At 49.9% G+C, this 18,594-nt stretch overlaps 1 protein-coding gene across 2 annotated transcripts; it reads left to right on the plus strand.

Annotated features, from left to right (window-relative positions):
- Positions 1-6,172: 6,172 nt before the first annotated feature.
- ALAD (aminolevulinate dehydratase) lies at positions 6,173-16,062 on the plus strand. Of its 2 annotated transcripts, none has more exons than XM_068553308.1 (12): positions 6,173-6,311; positions 11,467-11,690; positions 12,645-12,695; positions 13,161-13,257; positions 13,628-13,763; positions 13,870-13,953; positions 14,054-14,142; positions 14,362-14,417; positions 14,505-14,592; positions 14,681-14,767; positions 15,133-15,262; positions 15,915-16,062. In XM_068553308.1, the coding sequence occupies exons 2-12, from the start codon at positions 11,578-11,580 to the stop codon at positions 15,971-15,973; spliced, it is 990 nt and encodes a 329-aa protein (XP_068409409.1). In that variant the 5' UTR covers positions 6,173-6,311; positions 11,467-11,577; the 3' UTR covers positions 15,974-16,062. The 2 variants fall into 2 exon arrangements, with proteins under 2 accessions (XP_068409409.1, XP_068409408.1); XM_068553307.1 differs by having other exon boundaries at positions 6,175-6,311; positions 11,503-11,690.
- The last annotated feature ends 2,532 nt before the right edge of the window (positions 16,063-18,594 follow it).

Raw genomic sequence — 18,594 nt, forward strand, 5'->3', positions numbered from 1 at the left:
CCTTGGATGACCAGTAGATGCTGCTCATTAACAAGCAGGGGCGCTGCAGCTCTTCAACCACAGTGAGAGCTTCCCATGGCTCTGCTGGGCACCCCATACATACTAGATGCTCAACAACTCCAAACATTTATTGAGTCCCTGCTGTGTTCCTGGCACTGTTCTAAATGGTTTCAAGTATTAACTCTTAAATCCTATGAAGGAACACTGCTGTTATCTCCATGATTTCAGCTATGACACTGTATTACCTCTAGGTTACGTAACTGCTTCAAATCATATTTCACAGATAGATACAAAACCCCAACGATCATTAGGTCCAGTGGCTTTTTCCTTCTCCACAGCAGAAACATCGCTTTTTTTTTTTTCCTGTCTCTCACATTTATATTTGTATGAAAGACAAAGCTATTCAATATATTTGTTTCTTATTTCTCCCTTGAAATTTATATTGATGCTATTTCTACAAGTTAGTTACAATGTCACAGTATTATGTCTCTGGGAAGACAGCATACACTGAGTCCTTCATAGTTGGTTATCGTGCAAATGATTTTTTTTAAATACACTGAACTTCAGTTTTAAATTGGCAGTATTAATACCTACCTTAAAAGGAGAATTTTGAAAGATAACAGAAGACTTTTAGCACGGTGGCATGTACACAGCAAGGCCTTGTTTTTATTTTTGTTTTTCTCTTCTGTACATATTTTCATTTCCCTTTGAATTAACAGAACAGCTTCAGAATAGGAAAGAAATCATTTTTATAATCTTGTCGAAGATAATCTGTTTTCTTTCATAATAGTAGCCTAAGGAGAATGTGAAGTCTGGATACATACACAGCATAACATTTGTACTCTGTGTGATAAATTAAAGACTAATCTCTGTGGCTTCTAGACATCATAGGCACTGTTATCAAGTATTTGATTGCTTTTGGAGCAGAAGAATATTATTTAAGGATTACCAAAATAGTTCAAGTTTAACTTCAGTTTGCTCATTCTATATTAATATATTCATTTCTAATTGTATAATTTAAAATTTTTTAATTTACGTAATATTGATTTATAACATAGGTTTCGTGTGTACAACATTCTGTTTCTACTTCTGTGTACTCTACAACATGCTACCCACCAAAACTTTACTGTCCATTCATCACCATACTGTTGATTCCCTTTACCCATTTTTCCCTCCCCCTTGCCCCTCCCCCTCTGGTAACTCCTGCTCAGTTCTCTGTAGGTTTGGTTTGGTTTGTTCATTTATCTGGGGTTTTAGTTTTTTATGTTCCACATATGAGTGAAATCATACGGTATTTGTGTTTCTCCACAGGACTTATTTCACTTAGCTTAATAACCTCAAGGTCCATTCATGTTGTCACAAATGGCAGGATTTCATCTTTTTTTATGGCTGAATAGTATTCCATTGTATATATACACCACATCTTCATTATCCATTCATTGGTGGGCACTTAGGTTGTTTCCACATCTTGGCTATTGTAAAGAATGCTGTGCCACGATGAACATAAGGGCATATATCTAGAAATATATTGTTTCCGTTTTCTTTTTTTGGCCGTGCTGCACGGTATGTGGGATCTCAGTCGAACCTGAGGCCCCTTCAGTGGAAGCGTGGAGTCTTAACCACTGGACAACTAGGGAAGTCCCTAGAAATATGTCGTTTCTTTTTTTTTTTTTTTTTTTAACGTGTCGTTTCTTAATTCCCATGAGCACCACTCAGCCAAGCCCTCAAGTCCCATCTGGACTTCTGTGGCTTCCTTTGAGCTCAGTTTCCTGCCTCATCTCTGCTTCCCCTAGCTTCCTCTGTGTACTGCTTGCCAAGTGGATCTTCCTGGAACATTGCTATGTTGCAGTCCCTCTCTGCTTTCTGTTAAGTCAAATCCATACCTAGACCTGTTACTCAAAGCCTGCTTAAGGTGGGCTCACCTGACCTTCTGTAACATGCTTCTACCCCAACAGAAGGCTCCAGTCAAGAATGAATCCCCCAAAGAACTCTCCTTCCACACGACCTTAGTTCTCACCAAACTTTGACTCCCTAAGAAAAATCATGTTTCCTGCGAGTGGGGACTATAACTTAAAACCATAGAATTCAAGGACTGGGGATTTCCCTGGTGGCGCAGGGGTTAAGAATCCGTCTACCAATGCAGGGTACACGGGTTCGAGCCCTGGTCTGGGAAGATCCCACATGCCGCGGAGCAACTAAGCCCGTGCGCCGTAACTAACTACTGAGCCTGAGCTCTAGACCCCGAGAGCCACAACTACTGAGCCTGAGTGCCACAACTACTGAAGCCCATGCACCTAAAGCCTGGGTTCCGCGACAAGAGAAGCCACCGCAATAAGAAGCCTGCGCACCGCAACGAAGAGTAGCCCCTGCTCAGCGCAACAAGAGAAAGCCCATGCGCAGCAACGCAGGACCCAACGCAGCCAAAAATAAATAAATAAATAAATTTATAAAAAAAAAAAAATAGAATTCAAGGACTGGGAAGAATCTTTGAGGTCATCCGTCAGTTTTTCCCAACCACACCTCTCTCAATCCTGTAGTGGTATCCGGATTTTGAAGTTTCCTTACTAGGCCAAGGTAATGTTTCTCACCTGTTTTTAACCACAGCCCTTCATGCCTAGAGATTCTGATTTGGATTTGGAGGGTGGGAGGATTACCATCCTTATCCATGCAAAATTACAAAAAATCTCCTATTTTCATAGATGGGAAATTGAGGCTCATCAGAGAGAAGTGACTTACCACTAATTTATAAAAGCTGGGATTCCGTTCCAGTGGCCCACTGCCTTGCTTCTATTTTTTTTTTTTAACTAAACTTTATTTTTGAACAATTTTAGATTTACAGAAAAGTAGCAAAGAGTATAACCGTCACCCAGTTTGCCCTCATGTTAATCTTACATAACCATGGTACATTTGTCAAAGCTAAGAAAAAACCCATATTGCATTTGGTGAACCAATTTTCTTTTTTGATTGAGATAAAATTCACAGAACATAAAATTAACCTTTTTTTTTTAATAAAGTTATTTATTTATTTATTTTTGTCTGCATTGGGTCTTCGTTGCTGCATGCAGTCTTTCTCTAGTTGTGGCGAGCGGGGGCTACTATTCGTTGTGGTGCGCGGGCTTCTCATTGCGGTGGCTTCCCTTGTTGCGGAGCACGGGCTCTAGGCACGCAGGCTCAGTAGTTGTGGCTCGTAGGCTCTAGAGCGCAGGCTCAGTACTTGTGGCGCATGGGCTTAGTTGCTCCGCGGCATGTGGGATATTCCCGGACCAGGGCTCGAACCCGTGTCCCCTGCTTTGGCAGGCAGATTCTTAACCACTGCACCACTGGGGAAGCCCAAAATTAACCATTTTAAAATGAGCAACTCAGTGGCATTTAGCACATTCACAGCCACCACGTCTATCTAGTTCCAAAACATGTTCATCACCCCAAAATAAAACCTCATACCAGTCAAGCAGTTATTCCCCATGTTTCCCTCCCCTTGCCCCTGGCAACCACTAATATCTGGTTCTTTTTATGCTCTTCACAAGCATTCAGCCCAGTGCCATGTACCTACCTGGGAGGCACTCAATAAAGTGGGAGTTTGGGGTGTTTTTTTTTTACTTTTTATTTAGTAAGTAGAATATACATACTAAAAGGTGCAAATAAGAGTAGAGGTTGGTAAATTTTCACAACTAAACACATCTATGAAGGAATTCCCTGGTGGTCCAGTGGTTAGGACTCCACACTTTCACTGCCAAGGGCCCGGGTTCAATCCCTGGTTGGGGAACTAAGATACCACAAGCGGCACAGATGCAACCAAGAAAAAAATTTAATTAATTAATTAATTAAACATATCTATGAAAGTCACACTGAGATCAATAAACAACATGACCAGCACCCTAAAAAGAACCTTCGATCTCCCAGTCACTTCCTATCTCCCCAGTAGTAGTCACTATCCTGACTTCCAGCACAGGTTAATTTTGCCTGGGTTTGCACTTCATATAAACGAAATCATACAATATGTTCTCTTGTGTCTGACTCCTTTTGCTCAGCGTTATATTTAAGATTCATGTCGTTGCATTCACAATATTTTTTATGGATAAGAGTGACAGATTAAGGCAAAATTATATTTGGGGGGGTGCGAGAAGTGGGAACAGGTCTCTCAGTCAAGAATAAGAGTGACATGGGAAAAATAGATTACACCAAACAGCAACATTCTTAAATTTTCCACCCTGTTTGGGATCTTGGAGGTATCCAATGGTACTAATTATTTTTAGTTATCAATAAACTCAGAGATAGGAGAGGTATTTTGTTGTTGTTGTTTTTGGCCATGCCATGCAGCATGCGGAACTTCCCCACCCAGGGATTGAACCCATGTCCCCTGCATTGGAAGCATGGAGTCTTAACTACTGGACCACCAGGGAAGTCCGGGAGAGGTGTTATGAAAGACCTGCTGGGCAGGGGATCTAAACTCGGGGAAAAAATAAATAGTAATTACCTCTGTGAGTTGAAGGAATATGGTTCGCAGGCAATGAAGAGAAATCCCAGTGTGGCACGGGGCAAATTAATCTCCTGGCAATTGTTTTCCCAATCTATAAAATGAGGATAGTAACATAGTTGTCATCAAAATTAGATAAGTGAATGTAAAATGTATGGTACTGTCCCTAACTCTTTAATGCACAAAAAAGCATTACTTTCTTTCCACCACCTTCCTTATTGGAACACAGATCAGAACTCTAGCAGCTGGGAACTAAGCAGTGTCATATTTTCCCAGCATTAAGCCTCTCTGCCTCTTAGACTTGGAATATAAAGAGGTATAAAACAGGCTTGGGGTACAGATTTTGAGAAATAAAATCTGAGAATAAGTGTAATACAACCCTCTGACATCCTTCACAGTTCAAAGTCGACTTTTCAATAATCCCCCTCTCACTTTCACAAAGCATTTCCTGGGACTTCCCTGGTGGTCCAGCGGTTAAGACTCACACTCCCAATGCAGGGGGCCCGGGTTCGATCCCTGGTCATGGGTTCGATCCCTGGTCATGGGTTCAGTCCGTGGTCAGGGAACTAGATCCCGCATGCCGCAACTAAAGATCCCGCATGCTGCAACTAAAGATCCCGCGTGCAGCAACTAAGACCCGGCACAGCCAAATAAATAAATAAGTAAATATTTAGGGGGGATAAAAAGGAGTTAATTTGCTAGGGTATTGATCCTGACCCCTATTTCACTCATCTGATGCTACCAGTTCACCCAAGCCCCATAAGCCTCACCAGATCCCTCCTGCCCCATCTTTCCCCCCCAGACTTTTGGTCAAATCTCTCATTGTACCCATAATAGATAGACAGGGCTGATTCCCCTGTCAGACTTGGAGCCTTTCCAAAGTGCCCATGTCTTTCACATCACATCTCCCAAACTATGACACAGAGTAAGTAAGCCCTGAGAAATTACGCTGAAATAAATTTTCTCTGAAAACTTGGAGGGCAGCCTGGTGCTGAACTCAACAACTTTAAAATGCTCAGTCCGCAAAAATGGACTTAGTTATTGTGTTAGGCACTATGGTGTTGTTTTAATGTCCTTGACATCTAATTATTCTTTCAATAAACAACTAGTGTGGGCTTCCCTGGTGGCGCAGTGGTTGAGAATCTGCCTACCAATGCAAGGGACACGGGTTCGAGTCCTGGTCTGGGAAGATCCCACATGCCGCGGAGCAACTGGGCCCGTGAGCCACAATTACTGAGCCTGCGCTTCTGGAGCCTGTGCTCCGCAACAAGAGAGGCTGCGATAAAAGAGTGGCCCCCACTTGCCACAACTAGAGAAAGCCCTCTCACAGAAACGAAGACCCAACACAGCCATAAATAAATAAATAAAACCCGAAAGTTAAAAAAAAAAAAACCCAATTTTTTTTTAAAAAAACAACTAGTGCCAAGTATGCGCTAGGCTGGGAAAAGAGGGGCTATAAGGAAAACCTCAGGCCTCTAACCACCTTCGAGGCCGGTTCACACGCAGCACCCTTGCCGCGCCGCTCCTGCGCCCCCAAGTGGGCTCCCCCGGGACTTCCGCAGCTCAGGAGCGAACCTCAGCGTAGGGAGGGGCGGGCCCTCCAGCCTTTCGGCACACCCGATTGGCAAGGCCTACTGACGTGAGTGGGCGTGGTCTCGGCCGGAGCCGACCTCAGGCCAAGTGCCCACAGGGGGCGAGGCCTGCATGCGGTAGGGGGCGGGCTGTGAGAGAGGCAGCTGCTTCCGGGAGAGCCGCCCCGCCCCCACGTGGGACTTGGGAGACCAGAGAGCGCGGCAGCGGTGGCGGGAGTGGCGTCTCAGATTCCTTAGGGAGGCAGGTGAGTGGGGACTGGACCCGGGGAGATGGCGGACTTGGAGGCAGGGGCTGTGGCATCAAAGTCTTGTGTCCCCAGACCCAGACTCTGCTGTAATCCACAAGCGCTGGCGGTGCAGCCGAGGACGGAGTGACTCTGGGACTCCTATTTAGGCTCTTAGAGGTAGAATGTCCTGCTGCAGCGAGGTTGAGGTCTCTGCGTGGCCGTTGCCCTTGGGGACCCGGGTCTGGGCTCCGAGTCTCCTGTCTGGGGTCCGTTCCCTTGGAGACCGCTTGGGTAGTCTCCATCAGTGGAGAGCCCGAGGTGCCTCGCAGGATGGGGGAGGGAGGTGCAAACAATAACAGCCGCTCTGTGCTAGGATTGTACATAAGTTACATGCATTGGCCCATTCAGTCTTACAACAGCCCATTGAGGTCTGTTCAAGTCCTTATTTACCAGATGAGGATTCTGAGGTCAGACAGCTGGAAGGTGACAGACTCAGGATTTGAACCCACATCTACAGACTCCAAAACCCGCACCCGTAACCCTCATGCTGCCAACTGCAGCCAGGTCCAGAGTCACCGTTCTGCCTCTTTCCTTCCTCACCCCCTTCACCCAGAGCTCTCCAGGAGTCCAGCTCTGCTGATAAGCAGCTTTGAAATCTGTACTTAAAGTATCAAGGAGTAATGGTGGAAATTGAGGACTTCTCTGCTGGAGACCTGGATTCTAGCCCGAGATCTGCCACTGACCCCCTGCACGATCTTGGACCAGTGTCAGCCCAGTATCACCATCATTTCAATGATGTAGTCAGCAAGCTTTAAGGAACCTCTTAATCAGTGTGTTCTAGGAATTTGTGGAACTGGCTGATTCTCCTTTTAGCTCCAGAGGAGATTTGGGCTCTTCAAAGCCAAGTCAAGGCCTGGGTCTCCTTCTTCTCTTTCATCCCTGTTCCTAGCACTGGGGCAGGCCCAGAGTAGATATTCAGGAAATGCAGTTTGAATAAACAGGTAGCCAGTCGGCTCTTTTTCAGAACTGCCTGACAGCTGCTGTCCTGGGCCCTTCTGGGGGTTTGGATTTCTCAGCCCTGGCCACCTTCTACCTAGCTGGCCCTCCCCTGCTAGTGGCAGAGCCTGTCATCGCTGGCAGCAGCTCACAACCCTCTGTGCCAAGACCACAGCCTCTGGAATCCTCAGTGGAGCACAACATGGGGGGATCAGGCCCTGCATCTCTTCTCAGCCCCTCTGGGTGGTAGTTCTCAGGGCCCAACTTAGGTTACTCCCAAGTTGAAGAAGTTACCTTCCAAGGAAGGAGATACTTTCACAAACAATCTGAAATTTTACTTATCCCTCAGTGTTGCCTGTTCCATGAAGCCGTCCATCCTTGATTCCAAGAGACACAGGTCCCTCCTATAGCATATAGTCCACCCCTCTACTGTAGCATCTGTATGGTGACTATTTCTCCTTCACCACATAAGCTGCTGGAAGGCAAGGACCCCACCTCAGATATCCTGGGAGACCCTGTGGCCCATCCAGGTTTGAGTGAAAGTTCTCCCTTCTGGGTGTGGTGCAGAGGGCACAGCTGTGATCCACTCCAGGAGGTCTAGTCAGCCCACTTCTACTCCTAATGATAGTAAAAGTAGCTGCATATTTACTGAGTGGCTACTGTGCCAGGCATGTACCTCTTCACTATCTCTGATCTTCTCTGCAGCTTTGCAAGTTTGATAGTATCATTCCCATTTCATAGATTACGAAATGAAGATTCTGCAACCTTGCCCAAAGTCATACACAGAGCACAGAGCAGACCTGGGACTGTTTGACCCTGAAACATTACTCTTTCTACACTGCCTGCTACAGCCTTCCAGTTAAGCTAACCTGTTCTGCATCCCATGGTGACTTGCCCTTGTCTTCAGTGTGGTGTCACAGGATTTAAGCTGTGGCTTACAGGCTCCCTTGATTTGGGAGAAGTGCCCCTTCCAAGTATGTGAAAATCTTCCAATTTTTCAGGGACTTTTGGCAAAGCAAAACCTCCACCTGGATTTGGCTCTGCAAACAGAGAAGCACCTCTGTTGCTCAGGGGCTGTTGTTCTACTGCACAGATCTTTGTTTATTGGGGCTTCCCTGGCGGTCCAGTGGTTAAGACTCCACGCTTCCACTGCAGTGGGCACGGGTTCGATCCCTGTTAGGGGAACTAAGGTGACACGTGGTGCAGCAAAACAAACAACAACAACAACAAAAAACAGATGTTTGTTTATTAAGCACGTATGTAACAGAATGACTATTTGTGGGGCAGGTAACAGGCCCTTGAGTAGAAGCCAGGAGACCCATGGTCAAACCCAGCTTTGTACCTGACTCGCTGTGGATGTCAAACAACTCCTGTCTCCTTTCTGCACCCTACTTTCCGCAGCAGAATGTAAACGATTAAACAGGGTTGGTGATGTTCAACTTTTTAATTTTTTTCAGCACTAACACCCATTTCTCAAATCTCTCGCTGAATCCTAAAATTTAAAAAAAAAACAGATAAAAGTGGAACTGCCCTAGTAAGGCCTCCCCCTCACCACTCTCTAACCCCCAGTCTCCTCTGGGTGAATTGGACTGCAAGGCCTCTAGGCAGCCCTGCCCTTTTGCTTCTGATAAGCAGAAGGCATTTGCTTCCTCAGCCTTCTAAAGTAGATGTGGGGTTGAAGCCAGTGGAATGCAGCTTTGGATTCCAGAAGCTGGGGGCCTGCTGCTATAAAGGTTCTCTGGAAAGTGAGTTAGAGACCTAAAGACCTGCCTTCAAAATATGATGTGACTCTGCAGAATGACATTGAGCAAGTCAGTTAACCTCTCTGAGCCTCCATCTCCTTATCCCTAAAAGTTAGAACAATTCTCTGCAATTAAATGGGATAATATATATGTGTAAAGTACCTATTGCAGTGCCCAGCACACAACATACACTCAGTATATTTTTCTCTGATACCCTCCGTCTCTCCAAGGCAGAGATAGTATAGGTAGAGCAACGCCTACTGAATCAAGTGTTTATCAGTAGTATGGGGTATGGTAGGTAAAACCCTGCACTCATTGTCTACAACAAACTCAAATTCTGGCTCAGTCACTAGCTGTGTGGTCTTGGGCAAGTGACTTAACCTCTCTGAGCTGGGCTAATCCTTAGCAGACCTAAGAGCAAAATCTTGTACAAAATGGGCACTCAGGACTTTGTATCTGCTAAATGATTGTTCATATGGGGGTTGGGACATCTTTGGGGAGGCCTGGCTTGCCCCTGTGTCAGATGTTGTGGCTGGCCCAGGGGTGTGGTGGTGGAGTGGATCCTCTGTGGCTCCTGATAACCCCAACCCCGCCAAGGAGGAGGATCAGATGAAACAGGCCCCTGAGCTAGTTGGGAGGGAGCCAAGGGGCCTGGGAGGCTGGAGGGCAGGGGGAGGGGAAGGCATCATCAGTGTACTAAAGGACCCCCCAACCAGACCCAGAGAGTGTGCAGCCGTGGGTAAGTCCCTGCCCTTCTCTGGGCCTTGAGGTCCCATTCATACAAGGAGAGATTGGTGGCTCTTTGTTTTCCCCCTACTTGGCTGTTAGGCACCTCCAAAAGGAAGCGTCTAAAACGGAGCTCTCCACCTCCTCTCTCTCCAGGCTCGGCTCCCCACCGCCCTCTTCCTGCCTGTCCCTGTCTCCGCTGCCCTCCAGGTCAAGCAAGCTAGCGCATCCGCCCCAAGAGACTGCCTCTTGGCTGCCTTAGGATGGCCCCTCCTCCCCACCCCTCTCGCCCCACAGCCTCTGTCCTCCTCTGCTTCTAGTCAGCTCTGCTCAGGTTGCAAGAATTATCTTCCTAAAGCCAGGCTCTGAGCAGGCCCCTGCCCTGCCCCCTGCTCAGAAATCTTCCCTGTCCTCAGTCTGGCCGCCCCTCCCCTCCAAACACACATCCTCGATTGCCTCTTCAGTCCTCAGAGCAGTCCGCAGCCCGTCCTCCTGGCCCCTTCTTTCCCCTCCAGAGGGAACATTCTCCCCTTTCCCTCTGCCGAGCCGAACCCACTCATCCTGCAAAACCGAGTTCTAGTCCTGTCTTCTTCCAACAAGCTTCTGACCTCCTAACTCACATTGGAAGCCATGGTTCCTTCATGGTAGGCTCGGCCTCTCCGAGATGCGCTCAGTCAGCCCGACCCCCTGGGACTGCGGTGCCAACTGGATGAGAAATCGTGTGCGAGTGCCCAGCGTGGCCTGGCACATAGTAGGTGCTCAAGAAACAAACGTTAATGCCCCAGCTTCCTTCTGTCTTACACCCCTTATTTGGCATTTAGGGCATATTGTCTTGTACTTCATGTGGGTAAATATATTTACTGTGTGGCAGAGTGCTGTGCAGGAGGCAAACATGAACTAAGTGTGGACCCTGCCCTGCAGAAGCTCCACCTACTGGGACGAGATAAGATAAGGCCACAGAGAACTGGTATATGAGAGAGACTGTGATCTGGGCAAGAAGAGATGCTGCAAGGGAGAGGGAAGGAGGGGCCGCCTGGTGGAGAACCTGGTAGGATTTGGGGATGGGGAAGTTGTGGAAAGAGCACCAGCCTCCTAGGGAAAGAGGGTGAGCCGCACCCGAGTGTGCTTGGGGAGCAGCAGGAGGCGGGCTGAAAAAGACAGCCTCCATGGCCACTCCACAGGCGTGTCTGTCTGTCTGTCTGTCGGCACAGTGCGATTTAATCTTCTTAAGTGTGTGTCCGTGTACCAAGGGGTTAACAGTGTTTTCCCCTAGAGGTAGAATTACAGGAAATTTTTCTCTTTTTGCTTATCTGTACTTTTCTAAAATTTCTGCCATGGCCATGGACATTGTTCATGGAATAGGCAAAGTTTAAGTGGTGGCTAGATCAGGGCTTCTCATAGTAAAGTCCAGTCCATCCCAGACTGATTCTTTGATAAAATGCAATGAAAATGAATTATTAGAGACATGTTGTTTTAGAAAAAGAGACCAAATAAAATACAAACCCAGATTTTATATTATTAGATTCAACTTGCTCTGGAAGTTTCTGAAAACTTTCTGAAAGTTTCTGAAGTTTCATGAAAGTGTCTACTTATCTTGGTGCACACCGGCAGGGATTGGTGAACCCCACTAGGAGTAGCACTGGGGTAGAGAACAGGGGAAGCAGGAATCTGGAAAAGCCTGCGGGTATGTGACTACCTCCCGGTTCCAGGGACCACGTCTCACACGCCTCTCGTCGCCCTCACAGAGCTGAGCACGAGGCAGACCCCCCAGGAACCCTCAGTTCCAGCCACCCAGCTGCCCTGTGTCCCCCCTGCCCACCATGCAGCCCCAGTCGGTCCTGCACAGCGGCTACTTCCACCCACTGCTTCGGACCTGGCAGGCAACCACCGCCAGCCTCAGTGCCTCCAGCCTCATCTACCCCATCTTTGTCACGTGAGTCCCCAAATGAGCCAGGTCTCTGATCGGCAGGGGGTGGGTTGAGTGTGTGTGCATGCATGTGAACAGAGCAGGTGTCTGTGTTGCGGGGATAAAGTGGGCTGTCAGCTTGGAGCTCAATGTATTGGACGTGGCCTGCTGGGTTAAGGACAGCCATTAAGAGAAAAACAAACCTTGAAGAGAATACAGTCTTCCCATTTGGAAAATAAAAATAACCCTTGCCTGTCATCCTGAGTTTTTGCAACAAGACAGAAGCCGAGACGATGTTTTGTTGGCTGTAAAGTACTATGTACATGTCAGAGGTGGCAGTCATGATGAGTCACAATAGCACAGCTGATACATATTGAGGGCTTACTGTGTCCCGGGTACTGGTATGCTAAGCACCTATGTATATTATCTCATTCCACCCTGACAGTATTCACATGAGAAGAATACGGATATTATCCCTTAGAATGTCATCTCCACGAGGGCAGGGATTTTTGTCTGTTTTGTTCACTGTTGTGTTGCCAGAGCCTAGAACAGTACCTGACACATAATAAGTGCTCAATAAATATTTGTTGAATGAATGAATGAATCGACCCAGGATACAGATGAAGGCCCTGAGGCTCAAAGAGTACCATTTGGCCAAGGTCACCCAGTCAGTAAGTGGCTGGGATAGCAAGCAAGGACCTTCTGATCTCAGTGTCCAAGTTCTTAACCACTTGACTCCTTCCTAGGAGTACTGTTCTTTGAGTACAGTTGCTTGTTGTCACTGTTATTCTTGTTGTTCCTATTATTATTTCAGGCCCTGGGCTTGGCCAGGCAGGGGAACCAGACACTGGATCCCATCTTCCTCCCACCATCTCCACCTCCATATTCCTTCCCAGTTTCCCAACCACCCCTCCCAGTCACCCCCTCACCACTGCCCCTTCCCACAGCTACCAATCCATAGCCCATCCCCCACTCTTGCAGGGATGTTCCTGATGACAAACAGCCTATCGCCAGCCTCCCAGGAGTGGCCAGGTAGGAGACGGAGTGGGGAGGGCAGGGTTATGATGGAGGGAGCAATTTCACAGGTGGAGGTGCCAGGAAGCAGAAGCAGACCCAGGAGGTAGAAGATCCAGAGAGGCTGACTTCAGCTCAGAAGGACTGTCTCGGGGGGCAGAGTTGTTCCACAACAAAAGAGGCAGCCTCGGGCAGTAATGAGCTACCTGTCACCAGAGGCGCCGCAGCAGAGGAACGCTGAACTTCAGATGGGAGTTCAATAACAGAACCTTGAAGGGGCCTTCCACAGCTGAATCCCATAGCTCTGCTACGTGGGGCCTCGGTTTTCCCATCTGTTTGGTGGGTGCTTTCCTGCCCCTCCGTGTACTGTGAGGCTTGAGCCCTCCTCGTGCCATGTGCACTTTGACTCTTAACAGAGGCACAGGCCAGAGGGGTGGGGGGACCCTAGCCTGGGACCTGCCTCACTTCAGCCCCTCCATGCAGGTATGGTGTGAACCGGCTGGAAGAGATGCTGAAGCCCCTGGTGGAGGAGGGCCTGCGCTGTGTCCTAGTCTTCGGCGTCCCCAGCAGAGTTCCCAAGGTGACAAATCAGAGGAGGGGTCAGAGGGAAGGGGAGGGGGAGGCTGGGTGAGGATAAGCTGAGGTTCCACACTGACCACACCCTCGCTCCAGCCTTGTGCTGGCCCTGGGGCCACCGGTGAACGGACACAGCCCCTGCCCTTGAAACAGCAGCCATGTAGGATCGGGAAGCTAAGTAGGGCTGCAGCTCTGAATGGGCAAGTCAGGTTTCCCTCTGCAAAATGGGAACGGTCCTCCCCGTGCCTCCTCGTCCAGGGGCGGTCGTGGTGATAAAGGAGAGGGCCGGGGCTGTGCCCTGGTGGCTGGCCACTGTGCCTCCCAAAGGCTTCGTGTGACTTTGTCCTTCCGCTTTGTCCTTCCCCTGTCCCTAGGATGAGCGGGGCTCTGCGGCAGACTCCGAGGACTCCCCGGCTATCGAGGCCATCCGTCTGTTGCGCAAGAACTTCCCCGGCCTCCTGGTGGCCTGCGACGTGTGCCTGTGCCCCTACACCTCCCACGGTCACTGCGGTGAGCTTCCCTCCTTCCACCAGCCCTGCTGCCACCAGCACTCCCACTGCGGTGGAGACGGGCCAAGGCCCGGGATGCTCCCCAAACCCAGCTGTCTGTCCTGCAGGGCTTCTGAGTGAGAATGGGTCGTTCCAAGCTGAGGAGAGCCGCCAGCGGCTGGCAGAGGTGGCGCTGGCCTATGCCAAGGCAGGTGAGTGAGCCACCAGCAGGGATGGGCACCCCCGGGTCAGGGAGGTGGCAGGGTGGATAGGAGGGTCCCAGAGTTCTGAAGGCCACCCTCTGCCCTTTAGGATGTCAGGTGGTGGCCCCGTCGGACATGATGGACGGACGCGTGGAAGCCATCAAGAAGGCTCTGATGGCACATGGATTTGGCAACAGGGTAGGGGTGGGGGGTGCAGGCAGCACGTGGGGAGGTAAGAGAGCCTGGACCGGATCTGCCCCCGTGTCTGCACCTCACACAGAGAAAGCAAGGCCCAGAGCTCCAGTGGGACTAGGACACAGGCCTCTATTTCCGGCCTGGGTCCTTTCTCTCCCTGTCACTTCACCCTGGGACATCTGGAGGGCTGGCTGAGCCGAGACCCCTATTATCTGCCCGTAGGTATCAGTGATGAGCTATAGTGCCAAATTCGCTTCCTGTTTCTATGGACCTTTCCGGTGAGTGGGGATGGCCAGGGGTCTGCTGTTGAATCCCTGACCCGTTAACCCAAAGCTGGAGCCCACCCTGGTGTCTCTACTTCTCAGGGACGCAGCTCAGTCGAGCCCAGCTTTTGGTGATCGCCGCTGCTACCAGCTGCCGCCCGGAGCACGAGGCCTGGCCCTCCGCGCGGTGGTGAGTGACCAGAGCTCCAGCCCCACCTGGCCCGTCCCCCTGTCACCTTGCCTCCCAGGCACTGCCCACACCATAACTCATCCCTTAGGACCGGGATGTACGGGAAGGCGCTGACGTGCTCATGGTGAAGCCAGGAATGCCCTACCTGGACATCGTGCGGGAGGTAAAGAACAAGGTGAGCACAGGGCAGAGGCCAGAGGGGGCTCGGGGAGATGAGAATGTGTCCACAGATTCTGGGCCCTTTGATCGAGGGACTGCAGAATCTCGGAGTTGAGCAATCTGCCCAGGGAACAGGAATCCCCAGCACCCCCTACCCTTCCCGTCCCGCCCGGGGAACCACTGTGGGCCTCTGCGCCAGGGCTCTCAGGAGCCTTTGAACAGCTCTGCTTTAACAGCTCGAGGATGGGCCAGGCCGGCAGCAGCAGTGACTCAGGGCTTGGGGCTCAATATGGTCACACATTGAGCAGGGAGGAAGGGATACTCCCAGAGGCGTGCCCACCTCCCACTTCAACCTGCCTGCCCCCCGCTGCTTCTCCACAGCACCCTGAGCTCCCTCTTGCCGTGTACCACGTTTCTGGAGAGTTTGCCATGCTGTGGCATGGAGCCCAGGCCGGAGCGTTTGATCTCAAGGCTGCTGTACTGGAGGTCATGACTGCCTTCCGCAGAGCAGGTGAGCAAGCAGGGGTGGGAGTTTTTGACATGTGCTGCAGGGACTGATAGGCACTTTGCCCAGACAGGGAAATAAAGTCATGAGACAGCCTGGAGTCGCATGCCTGGAAATGCCAGAGATCTAAACAGACAGGCTGGGGAAGAGACATGAAACCGCAGGACAGAATGTGGAACAGTGAAGCACGCAGAGCCCTCTATTATTTTTTGGTTTTGAGACCTTGGCCAAGCCACTTCTCTAACTTCAGTGTCCTTGTCTATGAACTAGGGACAAGATAGCTGGTGCATGGTTGTCAAGAGGATTAAATGAGATCCTACATGTAATTGGCATATGCTTGTCACTTCATAAATGGGAGCTGGTTTTGTTGGTTGAGCATACAGTGTTGGGAGGGAACTCACAGCTCACCTGTTTCCCCCACTGTGCAGTTTTATACATTGGCAAACTGAGGCCCAGAAGGAGAAAATGCCTTCCCCAAGGTCACACAACGTACAGAGCTAGGACTCACCAGAACTGAACTCAGTCTTAGGTTGTGACACCCGTGGGCTGTGCCTCTTCATGGTAGCCTTCTTCCCACCCCCGGCCCTCATCTCCCAGAAGGTATTCCCCGAGCTGATGCCCTGCCCTTCCCCTGCTTCCCGCTTCTCTCCCAACACAGGTGCCGACATCATCATCACCTACTACACGCCTCAGCTATTGCAGTGGCTGAAGGAGTGATGGAGAAAGTGTGCAAGACCCAAGAACTAGAACTTTTTAATTCCTGAGCCTTGGAGAAGTGAAAACCAAAGTAAACGATGCTTTTAGAACTGTGTGCTCGTGCCCTCTTCCTGCTTACACGCTGGCAGGCGCCCAGAAGCCCTGGGTGGTTTCTGCCAACGTGCCAAATCTTCCCACTCACAGCCACATCCTCATGGGCTCTCCCAGGCTTCCCTACCCCTCCCCTGGGTCAACCCTGAGGCTCACCTCTGCCACCCCAGCTCCTTCCTCTGGGGTGGCTTCAGCTTGAAAGCCACCAGGAATCATGGACCTTGGCTCAGTGGGGCCTGGGAGAAAGGCTTGAAGCATTAACGGAAAAGGAGGGCAGTTGAATCTTGGACCCTCAAAAGCTCTGGAAAGCTCGAGGCCTCTGGCAGCAGAGCTGGGCACACTGGGACTGAGGCTTAGATTGACACCCCGGGTTTAGAGTTGAGATTTGCTGCGCTTCCACTGGAAGGCGATTCCCACACAGGCCAGTGGTTGCCAGGCTGCCTGAGATCTCCTGTTGTTCTCTGAGCCATAAACCCAGAGAAGAATTACTCATTAACGAGCAGAAAAGAATTATTCATTAACAAGCAGGAACGCTGCGTAAGGATCGAAATTCAGAAGCAAAGAGAGAGTTCCTGACTGTTGGAGATGCCACCACCAAAAAGGATTTTTATTGAAGAGGTATTTTTTGAGAAGGTCTGCTTTGTGCCCACACACAATGCTGGGTCCTGGGGGTATAGCAGGACAGACCTTGGCTTGTCTCTGAGTGGAATCTATACAAGGAGAACAGGGGTGACAGAAAACAACAAGAAAACAGACAAATAAGGCAGTTACACATTGTAATAGTGCTTCCAGGGAAAGAAAGGGTCTGAGACAGAGAATAACAGATGATGGGCCTTGCTTGAGAAGCCCTCCATGAGGTTGAGGGACAAGGAAAGACCCTTACAGAGGGCAGAGGGAAGCAGACACCAGAAGCTGCGAGAATGACGGAGCGTATAGGCTCCTGCCGTGGGAGGGGCTTGGCAGGGCCGCTGGGAGCCAGATGAGGAAGAGGAAGGTGGGCTGCAGGACTGGAGGTTGGAAAGGTAGATCCTGCACCTTGTAGGAAACTTGGGTTCTATTTTGCATCTGATAGAAAGCCATCTGAAGGATCTTAACCAGGACTTAACATGTGTTCCAATTTCCCCCATTCTGCTCCTGTGAAAAAAATGGAGGGGTGAGCCAGAAAAAGCCTGGTCGGGACACTGTTGCTGAACCCCCGGAGCAATGACAGTGGCCTGGACCAGGGTGGTGGCAGTGGAGAGATAAGGAAGCAGAATATATTCAGAATACATTCTGGAGATAGAATAGGAAGATTTTGCTGATGCTTTCACATTGCGGGGATTGAGGGAGGGAATGGGAGGAAACAGATGCCTTCATGGGTTTCTGGCTTGGGCAGCTGGTTTCCATTCATTCTTCTGAGGGTGACGTGACGTAATGTTTCCCCCCAGTGAAGGTTCAGGCCCAGCTAAGGAGGCGCCAGTTTGCAAGTCCACCTGCCTGTCTGCAAAGTGACAGAGAATCCCAACTCTAGAGTCAAAGCAAGGTTAGTTTGGATGTTACAGCAGTACAACCTGTTTTAAAATTTGGAATTATATGAGTCAGAACCAGCTCCCCTCTGACTCCTGGTAGTTTTCCCCAGAGCTGTGGCCGACTTAACTGAAGACCTGATCTCATTCTGTCCTCAGCCTTTGGGACTTGAAGAGTCACTTAGAGGCCCGAAACATTCATGGGAGATCAGCCATTGACGGGTCTCAGGGCTTGGGCCACACCAGAACCTTCCGCCACCTTAGTTTCTTGGCTTCCTGGCACCTGGCCCCTGAGCTCATTTCTGGTTAGTGTGGAGGGGAACATCCTTCAAGGCCATCCTACATTCATCATTGGCCAAGCACATATGGGGGCCTGGCTCTGTTCTAGGCACATGGAGATGGGAGATAGATAACGGCAGTGACTCCCTGTGCGCTCAGACTGGCCTGTCCTGGGCAGGCACCTGCGCTTCCCTGGGCAGCGCAAAACACAGGCACAGCAGGACCCTCAATAAAGTTGCTGATTCTTAAAAAAAAAAAAAAAAAAAGACACTGCCCTTTAGGTACAAACAGTCCTCAGGAAGCACATAACTGTGTCTAGAGCCCCCAGGGTAAACTTTGAGTGGAGTGATGATGAGTCTTCCTGAGGAAAACCAAGAGGCGGACCTGTTATCAATGATGTGACAGGTGCTGTGAAGGCCACACCTGGGCCTGACCTGGTTTGAAGATCAGAAAATACTTCCCTGAGGGTCTGATATTTAAACCTAGACCTGGAGAATGAGCAACCAAGCTGAGACATGTTCAGGGAAGGGCATTCCCGGCAGAGGGAACCCTGGGGCTAAAATGAGCTGGAAGGCTGGGGTGGCTGGAACACAGGGAAGGATGGGGAAGACAGGCCTGAACTGAGCAGAGAGACACCAGGGCCAAACCATGCAGGGGTTCAAAAGCCATGCTGAAGGAAGGTGGAGAGCCTTCTCATTATTCCCAGAGAAAGGGAAGCCATTTGAAGGCTTTTACTCAGGGGAATGA

Source organism: Eschrichtius robustus, chromosome 10, assembly GCF_028021215.1.
Source record: "Eschrichtius robustus isolate mEscRob2 chromosome 10, mEscRob2.pri, whole genome shotgun sequence".
Lineage (NCBI taxonomy): Eukaryota > Metazoa > Chordata > Mammalia > Artiodactyla > Eschrichtiidae > Eschrichtius > Eschrichtius robustus.

Coding starts and splice junctions, on each gene's coding strand:
- ALAD (XM_068553308.1), top strand. CDS start 11,578: ATGCAGCCCCAGTCGGTCCTGCACAGCGGCTACTTCCACCCACTGCTT. Junction 13,764..13,869: donor CACCTCCCACGGTCACTGCG/GTGAGCTTCCCT, acceptor TCTGTCCTGCAG/GGCTTCTGAGTGAGAATGGG. Junction 13,954..14,053: donor GCTGGCCTATGCCAAGGCAG/GTGAGTGAGCCA, acceptor TCTGCCCTTTAG/GATGTCAGGTGGTGGCCCCG.